This window comes from Dysidea avara, chromosome 11 (genome assembly GCF_963678975.1).
Source record: "Dysidea avara chromosome 11, odDysAvar1.4, whole genome shotgun sequence".
In the NCBI taxonomy this organism is placed as follows: domain Eukaryota; kingdom Metazoa; phylum Porifera; class Demospongiae; order Dictyoceratida; family Dysideidae; genus Dysidea; species Dysidea avara.
In genome coordinates this window covers 22,614,216-22,632,449 of record NC_089282.1, presented here as the reverse complement: position 1 = coordinate 22,632,449, position 18,234 = coordinate 22,614,216, and the positions used below count along the sequence as shown (strand labels likewise).

Below are 18,234 nucleotides of genomic sequence, written 5' to 3'. Positions count from 1 at the left end.
AACTGAAAAACAACGGTGCAGGCCTCGTACACTGCCAGGAATAGCCTATCGCTTCGAGTTGAAAGGGGGCGTATCCCTTACGTACGCGAACGAAAATGAAGAGCAGCTTTGAGGCTTTGTCGAGAGAATTTGTGGGAAAAAACACGTTAGTCACACTATAAAACAGTTTAGAAGATAGTTTTGTGCGTAATATGTTGGTTAAAGCGGTTTATTTAACAAACGCTTCCTTAGCAGTGCATAGCAACGTAATTGAACGAATTACGAATATTTCATGAATTGCGAAATACGAGAAATAGCTAATTATATTATCAAACTACCCTATTGTAAAGTAGTAATACATAGTTGGTTAATTCATAGTAGTATATACTGTCTATAGTTATTCCAGATGAGTTAGCTAGCTGCTTGGCGCCTGGTTTTTAGAAGTAACAATTTACCAGAGAATGTGATTGCAGCCCAATCTATCAACAGTTTTAAAAACCTACTGGATCAACACTTCTCCTCACAAATGTTTACTATCGATCATGACTGGTAGCTAATTTAAATTATGTTTGATTTTATTTTGCTAGCTATAGAATAGGATCATATACAGGCATTGCCTATGTATCCTAAATCACTAATACTAATACTAATACTAAGTAGCATAACATCAACTTGTTTCTTCCGTTTATCGTCCAATACTTGAACACAATACAGTAGCAGAATGATAGGTACCACACAAGGTCTAAAGATTGTTCTGGAATTATTTTAACAGATGCGCACCTTTTAACTGGTGGAGGCGTGCGCACAACAAACCATCTTTGATCATCAAAATCACGTGCGGTTTCTTTTTGACGGAAGTGATTGGATACTGACGCTAAGCAGTCTAACGCAGCCGGATTGTTGAAGAAAACTAGGGTTAAACATGGCGCAACATTGGCGCTACTCAATACCAATGATTGCGACGATACTTTCATGGAATTTGGGGGGTTTTCGGGTGCTTGGCAGCTGAGACGTAATGGCGCTTGACTGAGCAGATCTAGATGTGAAGGATACCATCGTGTCAAACACCTCAGATTGTTTTCGCCAATCGATACGGTGAAATACGTATTGTTTTTAATAACTGTTTTATGTATTATAACAGACATTCCGGGTAGAGAGAACTACCGTCCTAGTCTGCTTTCTTCTGTTAGAACACTAAGCTGTGTGATGGTATGTACTCTTTGGTAAGTATAGTTGTGTTTTGGTTGGTAAGCCATGGCTGTTTTGTAGTGTAGTCGCAGTTTATTGGACCGTGCCCTTAGTGGATGATTTCAACCCAATATCTGCTATGTTGCTGGGATGCAATCGTACCATGGGCTGTTTGGCTGTCGTAAGGATTTTAGTTACCTACTATTCAAATTCATGGTAAGACTTGTTTTAGTGTAGCTTGATATAATTTAATGTGTTTCTCTGTGTACCAGTTGTCTAGCCAGCTTTCCAACAGTAGTTCAGTGCTATCAAATGATTTTACAGCATTAGCATCTCAATGGAATTTCCTTGCCACTACTTGCAATAAGCTGTCAAGTAGTCAATAACTGAAACACCAGAGACTGTTAACAGAATCCTATGGCATTAAGCCAGTCTTTGGAAGCCAGATTGTTGCAAGCTGATCGTAGCAGTATGATGACCCCTCTGGCACGTGATGGCAGACATCAACCACAAAACAAACTCTTTACCTTACCCAGAAACTTCTAATGGATATTCCACTTTCTGCTAACGTCAAAGTCAACTTGTAAACAGTGGTAGCTGATGGACACGTGACTATGGTACGTGCTGATAGTGTAACTATTTTCTTTCCATTATGTATAGGCTTTTTCCAGGTGTTGTCGTGTTTGCAACAAAGAACTATTCACACAAGTAGTGTTCACATCTGGTACTTTGGCATGTGCTAGGTTAGTGTATAGTAATGTGCAGTTTGTGATACACTGTAATGTATGTTTTTCTTCAGGTTGAACTTGCTTTGCTTCGAACAGTTATTCAAGGTACATGCGTAGTGTGTAGCTGCATCATCTTACTTTTGTTATTGACAGAACTGGAACGTTGGAATGCATGGAGCTAAGAATGTTGTGTAAAAGAATGAACAAGACATTTTTATTTTTATTGTGGAATTTTATGCATTTTAAATTATGCTCTCACGTGACAAAAACTGAATTCATCATCGGACACAGCGGCCCGCGCGTAGGATCCTGCGTGACCCTTTAGGCTCATTGGCGGACACCGGATAGGTGCTTACGGAGAACTAGGCGGTTTATTGATGGCACCGTACGGATTTCTTCGCGGGTGAGACGCGTACATCCGCGTACAAGTGGTCCCAAACGGGGTACTAACAGTAGTCCGCGTACGCCTACGCGGATAACCGCATCTCAACCGTCTGCTCCCACTACGCGGTGTCTAATCCCCTTGGTACGTTGTCCAAAATCAAGGTGCGTTATTCCTGTGAAGAAGCGCGGTCGTTCCGCGCAGCAGTCTACCGGTTTTAGGCGTGAGGCCCCTTTGAATCAGTAGGATACCGGAAGTGGTTCCGGTACAGGCCACACCTGTTGTTCTTCCTGGTCATCAAGCGCGCCCAGTTTCAGGCGCCTGTTTCTATTGCGGGGAGTTTGGCCATCAGGAGAAATTGTCCCTAGGCACCAGGAGGAGCAGCTGCAGCATCTAAACAGTATCCTTTTGAATGTGAAATACACAGTGACTGTGATTTGTATGACTTACTGCCAGTTGGCAACCCTGATTTTGAAGGGCAAGGCCCTGATGCTGGACTCAATGGTCCTATTTGGGAGTTAGATGTTGATGAACTTCATAGTATACAGGTCCATGCAAGGAGGCCTCAGGAAACATATAAGGTTTTGGATAGATGTTTTTGAATGCCCCTCATAGGGTAGTGGATGCAATTCAGTATGGCTATATGTTTCCTTTGTTTTCTTCACCAACACCATATTCTGGTTGTAACCATTTGGCTAATTGTAACTTTGTTTCCCTGGCGATCCAGGAATTGCTAGTCAATAACTGTATTGCTAAGGTTGACTTTTAACCTTTTATATGTAGTCCTTTGTTAGTTGTTGATGGACCCAGTAAGAAATGTCTGGTGATTAATCTCAGACACCTCAACCAGTTCCTGTGGAAGCAGAGGTTTAAATATGAAGACCTTAGGACAGCTCTGATGTTATTTGAAAAAGGTGATAAGGCATTTACGTTTGACCTGAAGTCTGGTTATCACCATGTTGACATCCACAAAACCTGTTGGAAGTATTTAGGCTTTATGTGGCCTGTGAATAAAGTCCAGACTTATTTTGTGTTTAAAGTCCTTCCATTTGGCTTATCTTCAGCGTGCTACTTGTTTACTAAGCTTCTGAGGCCATTAATTAAGTATTGGAGGGGACATGGTTATAAGATAGTGGTGTATTTAGATGACAGTATTTGCTCTGTAGAAGCTGAAAGGGCCGAAGCTGCCAGTAGATTTGTTCAGGAGTCCCTGGCTTATGCTGGCTTTGTGGCTCACCCTACAAAATCCCAGTGGGTTCCTTCCTACCTGGTGTCTTGGTTAGGATATGATATCAATCTAGAAACAGGCCAGATTATTGTCCCCACAGATAAGGTGCATGCTTTTAGAAGTTTAGTGTCTTCTACAATTAAGACAGTAAGATAATTTCTTTGTCCCTTGCAGTGGGCCCAGTTAGTCGACTCATGACTCGTAGTTTGTATGCAGTGATTAATGAGTGTTATACCTGGAGTGACATGTTGTCACTGAGTCCAGAGGCTCTCTGTGAGTTACAATTTTGGGAAACAAATCTTCAGGAGTATGACTCTCAGCCTTTATGGTGCCAGCCAGGTGCTGTAAGAATTGTGTATTCTGATGCTAGCAATACAGGATTTGGTGGGTATATTGTTGAACATGGTCAGTATGTGGTGCACGGCCATTGGGATGCTGTAGAGGCCCAACAGAGCTCTACATGGCGTGAGCTTAAAGGTATCAGGCTGGTTCTTCAATCATTGATATCAAAACTTCAAAATTGTAAAGTTAAGTGGCTTACTGATAACCAAAATGTTTCCCGGATTCTTCTGGTGGGTAGTAAAAACCCGGCCCTTCAACAGGAAACCCTAGGTTATGTTCCTTGTGTGTACAATATAGTGTGTCTGTTGAGCCTGAGTGGATACCTCGTACTGAGAACCAGATAGCTGATTTTATCAGTCACATACAAGACTTTGATGATTGGCAATTACACCCAAGTGTGTTTTGCTGGTTGAACAGTAGATGGGGCCTGTGTACAGTTGATCGCTTTGCAAGCTTTTATAATACTCAACTACCTAGCCGTTTCTGTAACCCAAGGTCTGAGGCAGTATATTGTTTCACATGTGATTGGACTGGTGAAATGAATTGGTGGTGTCTCCCAGTCTACCTCATTCCACGATTGCTAAGGCATGCTCAGAACTTTAAGTGCAGGGGTATCATTGTACTACCTCATTGGTCATCCGCCCCATTTTGGCCTCTAATTTGTCCTGATGGTAGTCATCTTGCTTCTTTTGTCAGGGATTGGTGTGACCTGCCCCTGTTTGACCATTTGTTTTTGCCCGGTAGGTGTACCTCAGGGTTCTTTTCTGGTTCGAGGTCAATCACTTGTGTTCTTGGCTTGTTATTTGATTTTAACATGCCTGTTGGTGGCTCTCTGTTGTTCTCTTAAAACCATGCGTCATATTCATTGAATAGCTAATAAAAAATATTAAAATAAAAAAATAAAAAATAAATAAATAAATTTGTTTTAACAAAATTCCTTATGCAAGTTGTATATGATTAGAATGTGCTCTGTTCAATAAGCCAATCCCAGGCAGGTAGTATACATAGAATTAGTGTAATGAGCACCCTTCTGCTACACCAACAGTTGGTATATCTACGCATGTTTATAGGTAAGGGCTGTGTGCCAGCCACTGTCGGTCAGTGTCCTGTGATGCTTTTGTGTTAAGCATTGGTTTGTGTTGTTCCAGCCACTGTTGGTCAGTGTGCTGAGATGCTTCTGTGTTAAGTATTGGTTTGTGTTGAGCCAGCCACTGTCGGTCAGTGTGCTGAGATGCTTCTGTGTTAAGCATTGGTTTGTGTTGAGCCAGCCACTGTCGGTCAGTGTGCTGAGATGCTTCTGTGTTAAGCATTGGTTTGTGTTGAGCCAGCCACTGTCGGTCAGTGTGCTGAGATGCTTCTGTATTAAGCATTGGTTTGTGTTGAGCCAGCCACTGTCGGTCAGTGTGCTGAGATGCTTCTGTGTTAAGCATTGGTTTATGTTGTGCCAGTCACTGTCAGTCAGTGTGCTGAGTTGCTTCTGTGGTAAGCATTGGTCTATGTTGTGTGTTGAGCCAGTCACTGTCGGTCAGTGTGCTGAGATGCTTCTGTGTTAAGCATTGGTTTATGTTGTGCCAGCCACTGTCGGTCAGTGTGCTGAGTTGCTTCTGTGGCAAGCATTGGTCTATGTTGTGTGTTGAGCCAGTCACTGTCGATCAGTGTGCTGAGATGCTTCTGTGTTAAGCATTGGTTTGTGTTGTGCCAGCCACTGTTGGTCAGTGTGCTGAGATGCTTCTGTGGCAAGCATTGGTCTATGTTGTGTGTTGAGCCAGCCACTGTCAGTCAGTGTGCTGAGATGCTTCTATTGGTGTGTATTGTGTCAGCCACTGTAGGTCAGTGTGCTGAGATGCTTCCATGCTAAACAGTTGTCTGCCTGTTATTGTGATGGGCTTTTTGAATATTTATTGCACAAAAATCATGTGTATTTTGCAGTGGTACAAGGCCAGATAGTATGGCAAGAGTTATTGTGCATGGAAGATCCCCATCTTAAGTGCTTGGCCAAGAGCTTGTTTACTACAGATCTCAACAGTAAGGTTGCTTCTATAACTAAGAAGTACATGTATGCTTTCAACCGCTGGATGAAATGGACCCAGTCCCTTAGCAATATCAACATGTTTGCAGTAAAGCCAGTTCACCTGGCATTGTATATTCAACACTTGGGAGATTCTAAGCAGTCCCGAGCAGCTGTGAAGGAAGCTACATATGCTATTGCCTGGATTCATCAAATGGCAGGGTTGCTGTCACCTTCCAGCAATCCGTTGGTATATAGAGTGTTGTCTATGTCCGGGTGTATGTGGCTTGCAGTGCTAAAGTTACTTGCCCAGTTGCAATGCTTAAGCGATATATGGACATGGGTGGTTTGTCAAACTCCTCTGGAATATTGTTCCGTTTGCTAAAAGGGGGTGAGCAGCTGCATCCATCTGGCCAATTGTCACACACTCGTATACGAGAGCTGTTGTTGGACAGGTTGGGATCTCTTGGGTTCTCTAAGTCAGATTTTTCAGCCTTAGGTCAGGAGGTGCTATTGCTGCAGCTCAAGCTAGAATACCAGACAGATTATTCAAGAGGCATGGTCGTTGGTCCTCAGATAGCACCAAGGATGGCTATGTTAAAGACTTAGTTGCTTCTCTCTTAGAAGCTACACAAAGATTAGACACCTGAGCCTTATATATACTGAGTCCCGCTCTTTGTACCTCTAGAGTGTGTCTATATACATAGTAAGTGCTGGTGCTTGGTGCACGGCCAGGCCAACCCAAGTGTCTGTGTGTGTCGTGGCATGCAATAGAGTTTAGCGGGGAGTGGTATTTTCTGTCGGTTACACAGAAAATACGCTCTCCGCGGTACGTTATTGCGCATGTGTGGCGGGATAATTGGGGGTATTTAAATGAATGGTTGGTTGCTAGGGCAATTCTAGGCCGTTTACCAAGCTACTGTTGCTTCATTTTTATTGAGGGGATGTTAGTGTGTAATGGATGTGATGTGTGGTGTTGACTTCAGTTAATTTTTTATTTATTTTTTCCTTTACAGACATTAGCTAGATGATGAGCCTACTCAGTTGGTCTAGACTCTGGACTATTATATATGTATTCATCCATGTGCTTAATCTTGCTTGTGGTTATTGTTATTGCAGTTTGTGTTCGAGAGTGATGCACATGTGGTGCTACAGCTGCATGCATCATGTATGGTTTTTTCCTCCAGCTGTTCTTTTTTACCCATGTGGTTTTTGTTCAGTGGAGGTTTTTTCCCTTGGGGGCAGATTTGGGGTCGGCTGTCTCCAAAATTTTGGCAAAACCAATACTTTATTGTTGTAGACCCTGCTGTAGCATCACTCAGGTTTGCAACTCACTGATCACATGGCATTTATTAATGTGTTGGGTAGTGTTTCCAGTATCTATGGTGTTTCATAGTTAGCTATGGTGGTGTTTTGTAAATAATTATTTTCAAACAATCATTAAACTCTTGCTTGGTGCACGGCCAGGCCAACCCAAGTGTCTGTGTGTGTCGTGGCATGCAATAGAGTTTAGCGGGGAGTTTATAAATTGTTGCGCAAATTATAAATTCACAAAGTGCGCAGCGCAATTCATAAACTGCGCAAATTCACATAACAATAGTCTATATGTAGCGAATTGCGTTTATAGACATATAGTCCATAACCGGGCGACGGTGTATTATAGACTATTCGTCTATAAACTCATACGATATAAGGTTGAATACAGATACTAAATCATGTCCAGCGCCCAGATTCGGCGCTAGCCAATTAGTGCATGCCAATGACGTTTACACAGAAATCGCTTTGGCAACACAATGCTTTTGTTCGAATTGAAGCGCAATCATCTGACGTAACAAGCATTACGTACGCTGTCTAATTGAATTCCTTTTGAAATGATTAGGTATTTGTATTTCACCAGACTCTTACTTTTTGCGAAGGGGCGGGCGGCGCCAGACTAATTTAGACCCTGATTCCATCATAATTAATCTTGGGGCGCTTGTGAAAAGGGCCGCTACTCTGTTGTGCGGACGTAATTGAAAAGACCACGCCTCGATTTGTGAGTTGTCACGCCCTATTGTTTTCCGAGTTGAAAGTAACCGATCCGCTATACCCCGTTAATATTAGTTAGTGTCAACTAGCTATGCTGAGCTTATGGCTGTCCTGTACCAGGTAAACCAGGCCACTTATATATATATTTATGATTGCAAAACTCTGATCCTATGTTCAACTTTTAGATACAATGACGTGAATATGGAGTGTCTCGACTTACGGTATGTTACATAAGTTAGTTTGGGGATAATGTACAGAATTGCATGCAATTGCTGAGTATAACTCAGTACACATAAATTGTGCATAAAGTCAAAGACTCAGAGTGTGCAACTAGTACTGAGCGATAGTAAAAATTTTACTATCACGATAGTTACTCATTAAATATTGCGATAGTGAATACTATCCCGATAATTTATGAAACACTTTGCCCTTAACAAAGTCTTAGTTGTATAGCTATGATTTGCAGTCATATAGAAAGTTATTTTGCATGCACAGGACATTTGTTAATTAACTACATGAGCGGACGATGAATATGGACTTTGGTAAAAGCTTTTACAGGCCACAACTTTGTAAGAAAGCTGGTAATACTAACTGTAAAACAGTATAGAAGGGTTGTTAATACCATTTTAATGCAGATCTGAGCTTACCACAACTATCACAATAGTGATATCCCTACTCAGTATCGCGCCGGATGACGATAGTGATTTACTATCGCGATATATCACACAATCGATACTATTGCTCAGCCCTATGTGCAACATCAGAGAGTAGTGACTCCATAGCCAGATGGGTAAGAATAAATTTCAGGGGCGTAGGCAGGATTTCCAAAAGGGGGGTTCTGCCCTAAGTATAGAATCTCGTGTACACGTGTAAACATGTGTATTCTTATAAATTCATTCGCAATAGCGAGTAGAGGTACTTGAATTCCGCTGCCTGAAGACCTGTAGCTACCCATTTCAGTGGATTTGTGTAAGTTAATTCAGTTCTAGTTAACCAGTATCACGATTTTAAAAACTTAACTCTGAAAAGGGGGTTCGTCCGAACCCTTTGAACCCCCCCTGGCTACGCCCCTGAATTTAGCATCAGTTGTGATGGGGACCTATATACCTGTATCTTAAGTTATGCATGACCATGTGTACTGGATACCGTGGCTAGATAGTTCAGAATGTCTATAGACTAACATGACCAGTTGGCATCTTATAAAACACTATTTTTGTCTAATCAACATCTCTTCAACATTAAAGTGTTTAACTTGATCATACTAACATAATTTGAGGGTTCATTGAAAACAAAACAAGCTGTATCATTTCAAAATTCTGAATATATGTCAGGAGACCATACTGTTGATGCATATTCAATTATCGGTCTGATGTAACTGAGCATTGTTTCTACTAAATGCCTGGGCATTACCATTCTCCTGGTCAGACCATACTGCATGTATAAAGCTAGACCTATACGCTTGCTTTACTGCGAAGAAGCTTTAGATTTATGGTGTTACTATAAAATTAATTTTCTATGTCGAGTTGGTGGGGTCATTTGTTGGTAACCTTCACCTGCCTAGTAACAGCCCACTAACTTAGTATGTCTAGATCTTGTTGAAGTCTTACTATGTATGTCATCATTACATTGGATTTGGTAAATTATCAGATTGTTTGCATACAGTCTAATGCTTGAAGTCATCTTGTTGGAGATGTCATTGATAAATAGCAGGAATAATGGCGGTCTGAGTAGGGGGATGCCAGAGAGAGCTTAACAAGTAGTGCTCTTCTTATTGTATGTTGTGTTCTGTCAAAAAGGAAGTCACTTGCACAGTTAGGAGTATTTTCACAAATGCAATAATGGCTCAGTTTGTGGAGCAGGTGTCTATATGTGAGACTTTATCAAAAGCTTTTGTGAAATCCACTTCTGTTTGACAGCCTGCATTCAAAATGGATGCTTGGCCATTTACTGCTTCAAGTACGTAGTTGTGTTTCATACGAATGTTGTCTTCTGAAACCGTGTTGTTCCTTGCAGATAATATTAATGGTGTAGTTAGCAAGATGGATAGATAAAATAAGTAAACGATGCGTTCAAGCAGCTGCATGCACATGAGAGAAATGGGTCTGTAGTTTGATGGGTCAACACACGAGCCCTTTTTAAATACAGGTATATACAACCGAAGCTGTTTCCCAGTCATTTCCCTGGACTTCTTACGGCTGCTGTATAGATGGTCCCTTAGGCCACTTGTGGCACTGTAGATAATCCCCCACTGTTATATCTCCACGGGCCACTTGTGGCACCGTAGATAGTCCTTCTCTGCTATATCCCCATCTCCGTGATATGCCCAACTTTATAATAGTGGTGGCTACAAGAGATGGGGTTGGGTCTAGAAATGTAGTGTGTGCATTAACTTTGTATGTCAGGTGAATCTGTAATGGTTGTTGAGTCGTAGTGGTGGTTATTTTATTTGAGTAGTGGTTGGTACCGACGACTGTGGGCACATTCCTGCCATCTGACAACATGAGTGATAATGTCCTTTTTTAATTGGCAGCATTTGACTTGACAGCCCCTCAAATGCATGACACAGGCCTTTCAATCATGAGTCTGCATGAGCAAGATTGACCCCAGTCAGCTAGTTGTAAACTATAAGAGTAGCTAATACATAGGTGTAGAAAGCAGGGGGAGGGGCTGGGGGCCATATGCTTGTCTGAAGGCATCAGCTGGTCTCTCAGTCAGTCAGCAGAAAATCCTATTGAATAAAAAAATTAAACCTTGTAGCAACTTATTGAAAACATTTTGGGTCACACTGAAGGCACTTTTGAATTTGTTTATACTGATACTGCCAAGGTACCGTGAAGCAATTGCTTTGGGGTGATATTAATTTTTTTGGCCTAAAAATCCAGTATGATACTCACAATAATATACAGCCACCAGCTCCTTTGAAGTTTGATGTCATCATGGTATACTGTTTAATAAAATTCGCGTTCTAACCAATAGAGTTGGCTGAAATTAATGAGTATGATTTCTTCAGAGCTGTTGTATGTAACCTTGATATGTTATGTAGTTATTCTGGACATATGTACATAGCTTTGTACATATAGATGCACCATTTTGGATTCTTTGTGATTCCTACCATGATAAGAACTAGTCTGGCACTACTGACCCTTTTATGCCACTTGCTTTTTGGGGCGGCACTTGTTGTAAAAGGGTCTGGTCACAACTGCATACTGAACTTGTGCTCATTGCCACTATACACCAATCAAATCGCACCATTTTAAAATACCTAATATTTGCAGTGCGTGATGAGTGAAACCATAGACACTATTGTCTGAGTGGTAAAGTATCTACGGTAACTTATGCATAGTCTTACTGGAGGAGGATGAATTATAAACTGAGCTTGGCTACATAAGATTGAAACCTGAGCAGATGAATTTTGCTTACTTCACCTCCTTTTGAACCTTGAAGCGAGATTTGAAAACATAATTCTATGGTGACAGCATTGCAATGACAATACCCGCATGATAAGGCATTAATTAAATTCCAGTTGCACAAGTACAGTATGCAATTGTGACCAGTCACCAGACCCTTTTGGGTCATTCCATGTCAAATCAACAAGGAATTTAGGGTCACCTCTCGGATTTTGACAAAACTTGGTGTGTTTGTAGTACCTATGGTGCTTATCACTCATGCAAATTTTTAGCTCCATACATTCCATAGTTTCTGATTTATGACCACAAATATTTTGAATATTTCATGAAAATTTGATCCATCTCTAGTTACAAAATCAACTGCAACTTTGTACTGTGTAAATATTTTTAAACACACTTTTCAGTGATGGAAGACTGTTGATTGACCTTTCCAGTGATCCCTAAATTATGGGATATCTACTTAATTATGGTTCAAAAGTACTTCATTGAAAACTTTAATCCTTTATATTTTGAAAAATGCTGTTTGAAATTTTTCGATTTTTTTTGTGAATAATGATTGGATCATCGGTTATGTTTGATAAAATTTTTGTGGTGGGACCACAATGGGCTCAAGAGATATAATGAATTATGTTGTGGTATGCGGTGGAATTTGCAGTCTATTATTGCTGTATTGGAGTGTACGTGCTGTATTGGAGTGTACACCTCCAATAACCACTTACAACAAGGCCATGCCAAGTTTGTCTTACAGAGTGAAGGTGTCTAGGTGCATTGCAACCTGTATTAATGACCACCTGTATTGAAAGACCATCTATAAGCTGTAGCTAATTTATACTTTAATTGGATATTAATGTATAGCACCAAAGCATCAACCCTTTCTAGCAAATCCAAAATGGTCCTTATTAGACAGGTTGACTATAAACGAGATTACCATGCGTCCATAAACACATTAATGTTGTACCATCTCTTCAGTTATACCTTATTTATTAAGTAAAATCTTGCCGTAGTGCACTCACATACATATCCCCACTCTACACTATTCAAGTTACGTACATGGCTGCATAGGTACAATAGACCTCCTCACAAAGGATACCTGGGCACCTTAATAGCCTCATGATCTTACTTTATAATTGTACGTACATTTTGGGCCCAAGACAAGTCTGTGGTTTCTCAAAGATGAACACTTCATCAATGGTCCAGGGAATAGAATAGTTACACTATATACAGTAGATGCATTACTTGTACCAAGAGTTTTTATATTATTAACACTTGCTTGCACTTCAATGTGTGATTTATAGTACTGTAATTAGTAAAATGGTTTTTCAAAGTATTTTGGGTTGACACTTTGAAGATCAGTACAGGCAAATGTTAAGTATGTGGTCAGCATGTCCTATGTGAGTATGTGCATGAGTTTATGACTTGATCTTCAAAGTGGTCATGAATGTAAAGTAATGTAGTAATTAATTTCACATATTGAGGTACAATTAATGCATGTATGGTAAAACCCCTCCATTGCTAGGAACATAATAAAGTGCTCATATTACAGAAGCCACAGAAGTATCTTGGTCTAAATGTATGTGCACCACTAGAGTGGGAGTACAGTGTATAAACAGGTGTCCTGGTTATCAAGATATCCAGGTATCCCTTCTGAGGAGTTCTGTTGTATGTATCTATGTAGCCACATACGCAACTTAAATATGGCTAAGTCCACTACAGTGGTATTCAACTTAATAAAGAAGGTATTTGTGAAGAGATAGTACATTTACATGATGTTCATGGACACATGGTGGTCAGATGTGTAATTTATAGTCAACCTGTCTAATAAGGACCATTTTTGGATTTGCTAGAAAGGGTTGATGCTTTGGTGCTATACATTAATGAAGTATAACTTAACTGCAGCACATAGATGGCCTTTCAATACAGGTGGTCATTAATACAGATTGCAATGCACCTAGACACCTTCACTCTGTAAGACAAACTTGGCATGGCCTTGTTGCGAGTGGTTATTGGAGGTGTACACTCCAATACAGCAATAATAGACGGCAAATTCCACCGCATACCACAACATAATTCATTATATCTCTTGAGCCCATTGTGGTCCCACCACAAAAATTTTATCAAACATAGACTATGACCCAATCATTATTCACAAAAGAATTCGAAAAATTTCAAACAGCATTTTTCAAAATATAAGGGATTAAAGTTTTCAATGAAGTACTTTTGAACCATAATTAAGTAGATATCCCATAATTTAGGGATCACTGGAAAGGTCAATCAACAGTCTTCCATCACTGAAAATTGTGTTTACAAATATTTACACAGTGCAAGGTTACAATTGATTTTGTAACAAGAGATGGACCAAATTTTCATGAAATATTCAAAATATTTGTGGTCATAAATCAGAAACTATGGAATGTATGGAGCTAAAAATTTGCATGAGTGATAAGCACCGTAGGTACTACAAACACACCAAGTTTCGTCAAAATCCGAGAGGTGACCCTAAATTCCTTGTTGATTTGACACGGAATGACCCTTTTACAACAAGTGCTGCCTTACAATCTAAAGATGAGTGCATAAAAGGGTCGGCAGCACCAGGCTAGATAAGAACATCATTATATTGTATTGAGTGCTGTAACAGATATGTTTTACAAAAACAAAAGTATTTTGAGCATTTGTTGTAATTATGATTTTAAGGATCAAGGAAGAGGATCGTAAACCTGTTGATTTTGTTGATACTTCTCAACCTCAGTATAATATACACATATACACTAAAGGTAAAATTAACAGTGCCACTGTGATTGCCTCTCAGTATTGACATATTTCTATACAGATAAGAATGGTGAAGATAAGGAATATCTGATGGCTATAGATAATGATAATGGTAATGATAAAATTACATTAGTTGACACTGCAAGTAGAGGTAGTTATAATCTAAGTTAGTTTTGCATGACTATGCATTGCAATTCCATTGCATGTAGATACTACGTTTATAAAGCAAAATAATGAAGAAAATCCTGGGCAGATGAGCTTTGAAAGTCTCCGCTGCAGGAAATATATCAGTTATCAAAATAAATCCATTACAATCAAAGTGAGTTCTATGTATATTTGTGAGTATTTATTAAACCCACACCTGGGTAAACATAGCATGCACCTGGTTTCCTGAAATTGCTTTCCAAAAGAATATGTGCATACATACATACATACATACATACATACATACATACATACATACATACATACATACATACATACATACATACATACATACATACATACATACATACATACATACATACATACATACATACATACATACATACATACATACATACATACATACATACGTGCATGCATGCATGCATGAATGTGTATGTGTGTATGCATGCATGCATGCATGGGTGCATGTGTGTGTGTGTGTGTGTGTGTGTGTGTGTGTGTGTGTGTGTGTGTGTGTGTGTGTGTGTGTGTGTGTGTGTGTGTCCATGAGGGAGGAAGAGGTAGCCATGGTTTGGTTCAATGGGAAACATTATCCAGTGAATGGCTTCACTTCGATGGATGGTGTGTGTGTGTGTGCATACGTGCGTGTGTGTGTGTGGATGGATGGATGTATGCAGGCATATCAAGATACATGGTAGTGTGTCGTGCAGCCAAGAATGCCAGTGTGCCACACTGTGAGTATATTGACAGGAAGAAAGAAAACAACCTTTTCACATGACTTGTGCATAGCCTTCTCTAAAGCACACCATGTTTACATTATAGCTGTGCCTACAGGTAGGGTAGGCCACACAGCAAATTTGATTAAATTCGCAACTGCCATTTGTGAGATATGGGCATTAAAAGTTTCATTTTACTTTCTTTGTTTTTTCTCCTTAAGCCATAGGGGGGCTACAATCTACTTGCAAAAATTGCTATAAAATGCAAACATGTAACTCGATTGCCTTGATCTTTGGCACAAATGAAAGACATAATATTATAAAAGTGAGTTCACATACCAAGTTTGCTGTGAATTTGATGAGTATCCAAGATGTTATGAATGTTTATTCACATAAAAAGATCAAACTTCTGTCACAGCTACAGGGTAAACCGAGTATGGGAATAACTTGAAAATTGGTGTGTACATAGGCTGATCATCGTAGCAGTGCCTTTTAATGGTTTGAAAAAAAGGAAATAGAATTACAGCTACAAATTATAAAGCAAAAACCAAACAAATGTACAACCGTGGGATCAAGATACTATAACAGAGCAGTCACCACAGGGTAATAAAGGTGCACAACAATGTTGAGAAAACTTACCAGAGTTTGAACCAGGGACCTCCATACTTGACACCTTCATCCTTAACCATTGAACTGCTGCTATCTTGGCTGATCACCTTACTTAATTTCTGCTTTATAAATGAAAATATTCTAGCTTATAGTAAACATTTATAAATTTCATAGATCTACCAATAGAAGTACTAGATTGTTCTAGAACATTCTATGTATGTTCCATTAGAAGTCCTCAAAAACTGTGCATTCTATTAGAGTATTACAATAATATTGCCAAATATTGAACTTAAAGCTTGCAATATAATACATTCATAAGTTTTTCTTTGATAATCATCATTGTGTCTGTATAAGTAATTAAGGAAATGTGAGTAAAAACAAAACCCAAGGCTGATTTAGGGGTGTTATAAAGTACAAAAAGTGAAATCCGCACAAAAACAGCCAAGCTGTGAAAAAATGGTGTGGCCTTAAAAAGCCTGAGTGAAAAAACTTGTGAAATCAAAGGTGGTGGCCAAGAAATGGCTACAATGATGTTAACGATAATGAATTTTAACTATGTACACAGCTGTTATTAAATTTATTAGCATTAACATCATTGCAGCCATTTCTTGGCCACCACCTTTAATTTCATAACTTTTTCACCCAGGCCTTTTAAGGTTGCACCATTTTTTCACAGCTTGGCTGTTTTTGTGCAGATTGCATTGAGAGATATGAAAATGATAATAAAAAAGAAATTTTATAATACCTGTAGGAAATTAATTATGTATAGTGGAAATTTTATTTTGTCCAAGAGTAACACAGATGCCATTTCAACATTTTGTTGATAGAATGTAACACAATAAAAAACAGGGAATGTCTAGATGATCAAAATTAATTCTGACAGTAGTTCTTGCTAGTCTCTCTTCCTTTGTTTGTCCCTGGCAGTCTTTGGAATCTAAGTTCTAACAAGGCCACTAAGTTGCTTCTCTCATTGTAAAGTACAATATCTGGGTAATATGGGACAGTAAGGAGGGAAGGAGGAACTGTTGTTTGCAGAGAGTCGCTTGCGTGCAGTCCAGGTAAGTCACTGTAAACCAGCATCATGTTTAGTTCAGTGAAAATTTAGAAAGCTTAGTCATCAAACACTACAAAACTTTGTTGTGGCAATATGTGGAACAGCCCTGTGTGGGACAACCACCCAAAACATGAGCCCTAGTTTGTTTAGTTTTTTTGTTGTTGCAGCATACAGCTTTGCACATGTGATTGCTCTATTAAGTTGAATGCTGTATTGGAGTTTGATATAACTTATTAAACCGTTTCTTTGTTGGTTATTCACACTTTGCAGAAATAAGATCGAGATACTCTAATAGAGCAGTCACTTGCAGTCAGGAAAGGCTGATATACTCTAATAAAACAGTCACTTCTAGAGCATAATCTTGATTTTGAAAGCATAATTTTGAGCATAATAGGCTTAATTTTTGAGCAATGCTCAAAAGCATAATAGGTAAAATTTCGGGCATAATAGGCCGGTGCCTAGTTTGCAACATAATTATGTTTGTTTGTAATGTTTTGCTTAGAAAGGTGCAAATGATGTATGGTGGACACTGGAGGCCCCTACAACTGATCAACAAACTGATCAACAAACTGATCAACAAACTGGACACCTACTACAAGCTGCATCAGTTGGTCCAACTCCCTATTACCTTGGTGTCTATAAAGATCAAGTGGTTCTAACATCTCAACATCGTACTACTGTAAAGATAATAGCATGCAAATAACACATGTATTTATCATATATAACCATAAGCTGTACTGTTACTCATTCTGGAAGCACATGCACTAACTTACAAAGATTAAATTAAGGCTTACAATGGTAAAACGTAGGAATTCTTTGCATGCTCCTAGTCTTGTATTATGTATTGTCATGTTGAATACAAGTTTTCTTCACAGTTGCAATTCATAGTGCCCCCTCCCCCGTGCTGAGACTTTCTTGCTAGAAAAAAAGTCGTCAATTGAAATAGTCCAAGTACATAAGCTACATTTATGAAGTGATTGTGTAGTGTAACTTGTGTTAGGACATGCAGACTTAAGTACTGTAACTACTAGCTCAAATTCTAATTATAGTTCAGGCATTTGTGCAATCACATGCACCATAAAGTGTGCATTAACTTATTACTTGTTGGTTGGCCTTGATTATGTGAATAAGCCTCATGTCATCACTTCCTATCATAGACTGCTTGCTCTATATTTATCACAATGTACTGAGAGTGCTTTACCTAACAATGCAGATCATGCATATAATACTAAAACTTGTAAATAGTACTGAATGTGGTACTACTATTACATGTAGGGCTGTGAATCGGTTATGCAATAATCAGTTAATCAATTGGTTATTGTTGATAATCGGGCTATGTATGCAACAACCAATTATACAATTGGATCACAAGACCACATAATTGTTTACAGTTTTGGTCATAAAGAGTGCACTAAAGTGAGCAAGGAAGCTGTTTATTGTTTGTAAAGAATTATATACACAACACAAAGCCACTCTTTCCCCTTACTTCTTATGTCAAACAGCACATTTGATTAAGAAAACGCTGTTAATGTACAAAATTACATTGAAAATTGTATAAATAATCATTAAGCCAATTAATCGGTTAATCAATCGGTTATAGGGAACCATGAAATAATCAGTTATGTACATTT

At 39.2% G+C, this 18,234-nt stretch overlaps 1 protein-coding gene and 1 long non-coding RNA gene across 7 annotated transcripts; both read left to right on the top strand.

The window, feature by feature from the left end:
* The first annotated feature begins 692 nt into the window (after positions 1–692).
* Positions 693–7,332, top strand: LOC136238165 (uncharacterized). Of its 5 annotated transcripts, XR_010692813.1 has the most exons (9): positions 693–707; positions 752–1,074; positions 1,121–1,202; positions 1,249–1,383; positions 1,440–1,784; positions 1,839–1,910; positions 1,967–2,000; positions 2,049–2,677; positions 6,879–7,332. It is a non-coding gene; the product is annotated as an uncharacterized lncRNA (long non-coding RNA). The 5 variants fall into 5 exon arrangements; XR_010692815.1 differs by lacking the exon at positions 693–707 and having other exon boundaries at positions 729–1,074; positions 1,828–1,910; XR_010692816.1 differs by lacking the exon at positions 693–707 and having other exon boundaries at positions 730–1,074; positions 1,254–1,383.
* A 475-nt stretch (positions 7,333–7,807) lies between these two features.
* LOC136238885 (uncharacterized) lies at positions 7,808–17,480 on the top strand. Of its 2 annotated transcripts, none has more exons than XM_066029519.1 (6): positions 7,808–8,003; positions 8,069–8,104; positions 13,982–14,061; positions 14,118–14,168; positions 14,266–14,375; positions 17,106–17,480. In XM_066029519.1, the coding sequence occupies exons 1-6, from the start codon at positions 7,975–7,977 to the stop codon at positions 17,304–17,306; spliced, it is 507 nt and encodes a 168-aa protein (XP_065885591.1). In that variant the 5' UTR covers positions 7,808–7,974; the 3' UTR covers positions 17,307–17,480. The 2 variants fall into 2 exon arrangements, with proteins under 2 accessions (XP_065885591.1, XP_065885589.1); XM_066029517.1 differs by having other exon boundaries at positions 7,844–8,003; positions 14,118–14,207.
* Positions 17,481–18,234: the final 754 nt, after the last annotated feature.

What these genes read in the sequence shown, in the direction of transcription:
- LOC136238885 (XM_066029517.1), top strand. Translation starts at nt 7,975, where the DNA reads ATGCTGAGCTTATGGCTGTCCTGTACCAG. An exon ending in TTATGGCTGTCCTGTACCAG is followed by an intron (nt 8,004 to 8,068) that starts GTAAACCAGGCC and finishes TTCAACTTTTAG; the next exon opens with ATACAATGACGTGAATATGG. An exon ending in ATAAATCCATTACAATCAAA is followed by an intron (nt 14,376 to 17,105) that starts GTGAGTTCTATG and finishes TGTTTTGCTTAG; the next exon opens with AAAGGTGCAAATGATGTATG.